The sequence below is a fragment of the Vicia villosa genome, linkage group LG1 (genome assembly GCF_029867415.1).
Source record: "Vicia villosa cultivar HV-30 ecotype Madison, WI linkage group LG1, Vvil1.0, whole genome shotgun sequence".
NCBI lineage: Eukaryota > Viridiplantae > Streptophyta > Magnoliopsida > Fabales > Fabaceae > Vicia > Vicia villosa.
The window spans coordinates 182,724,820-182,726,573 of NC_081180.1; the positions used below are offsets into that span (position 1 = coordinate 182,724,820).

Below are 1,754 nucleotides of genomic sequence, written 5' to 3' on the forward strand. Positions count from 1 at the left end.
TTATTGTTTTAGTTTAAATTTACCATTTATATTCCTAACATTTATGGTTCTTATAGTTGCAGATGACATAAAATTAAATGCCATAATGGCATAAAATGAAGATGTTGCTAGGGATTAACTAGATACTAATGATCAACAAATATAACTTTTCTCATATCTTGAGAGCCTCCACTTGAAGACATGTTTAGCTATTAACTGGTAGATCAAAAGAGTATGGAAGACATGTTTCATTTTTTTTTTTGTAATCAAGAAATATTATATAACGGAGAACTAAGGGTTCTCCAACCCGATTACAAAGGAAAGCAAGAAAGCCCAACAAAAAGAAATATTACCTACCAATTACCCTTACGAAAGGAAGAAAAGCGGATCCTTGCTAGATTCGTAAAAAGCATAATTGGGGTGAGTAATTCTCTCACAAAATGATTATTTCCAAACTAAGAACTTGATGTTACAAACGGTGTTGTTAATGCTCCAAGCTTCATTCTGAAAACACACGTCATTCCTGTGCAACCAAAGAGACAATGTGGTAACAAGCCACACCACACCCAATATACAATCTTTAATCTTATGTATGCGAAAGAACGAGTACCACTCCATAAAGTTTGGCAAACACTCATTCTCCAAACTAACCCTTTTACCCACCCAAAAAGCTACTTCTCCCCAAAACTTTTTAACCATCAAATAACTAAAAAAGAAATGGTCTCTATTTTCAAACTCAATACCATATAAAGTGAACTTAAGGTTATCAAGAGAGAAGGACATACCTCTATACACCAAACCATCTTTCGTTGGAAGCTTATCAAGAAAAAGTCTCCACCCAAAAATTTTGATTTTATACAGCACTTCCATTTTCCATAAAATCCTGAATGCTTCATCGTATTTGTTTGGAGGACCGAATGGAGAATGAATTTTCCCATACAATTCGTAACAAGAAGAGACAGAAAATTTGATCCTCACGTTATCGGTCCAAACAACCACATCTTTACCTTGCTTCCACCCTTGAAACGCTTCCAACCGGTCCTTCAACTTAACCAAATCCGCCGCTAAATGATTACCACCCAACTTTAGGCCAAAATTTCCCCATAACCACTCACCTTCGTACCATCCCCCCATTCCCGCCACCAAAACTCCCTTCAAATTAGAATTCTTATACAACTTCAGAAATTCCTCTTTCAAGCTAGGCCCTTCCAACCATTTTGCTTCCCAAAATGGAGTGTTGAACCCATTATGGATAATGAATATACTTCTTTTAACCATAGGATCCAAAAGAAAAGAAGACCTTAATTTCAAAATATCCCTCCACCAAAAAGAAGAAGAAAAAAGAGAAGAAGAAAAAGAGGTCTTACAATCCTTACCGTCACCAAACATAAGAAATGATAAGTCTCCATACCGGGCTTTCAAAATATTAATCCAAAGATAATTTTGACCTTGAAGGATTCGCCACCTCCACTTGTTAAGAACAGATAAACTGAACAAAGCAATATTCTTAATTCCTAAACCCCCTTTCCCAAATGGGAGAGTTAAGTCCTTCCACTTAACCCAATGAATCTTCCTTTTCTCCTCCATCCCCCCCAAAGAAACTTACTTTGTATGCTAGTGACTTTCTTCACCACCTCCAACGGCATCTTGTAGAATGACATAGTGAAAATGGAGAGAGAGCTAAGAACCGTCTTCAAAAGAGTAATTCTACCTCCCAAATTTAAAAAGAGGTTTGTCTATCCTTCCAACCTAGTCTTCATCGTGTTCAAGAGAGA

At 36.6% G+C, this 1,754-nt stretch overlaps 1 protein-coding gene across 1 annotated transcript; it reads right to left on the reverse strand.

Moving 5' to 3' along the window:
- Nucleotides 1-423: 423 nt before the first annotated feature.
- Nucleotides 424-1,257, reverse strand: LOC131660769 (uncharacterized). Its single transcript, XM_058930086.1, has one exon. The coding sequence runs from the start codon at nucleotides 1,255-1,257 to the stop codon at nucleotides 424-426; it is 834 nt and encodes a 277-aa protein (XP_058786069.1).
- Nucleotides 1,258-1,754: the final 497 nt, after the last annotated feature.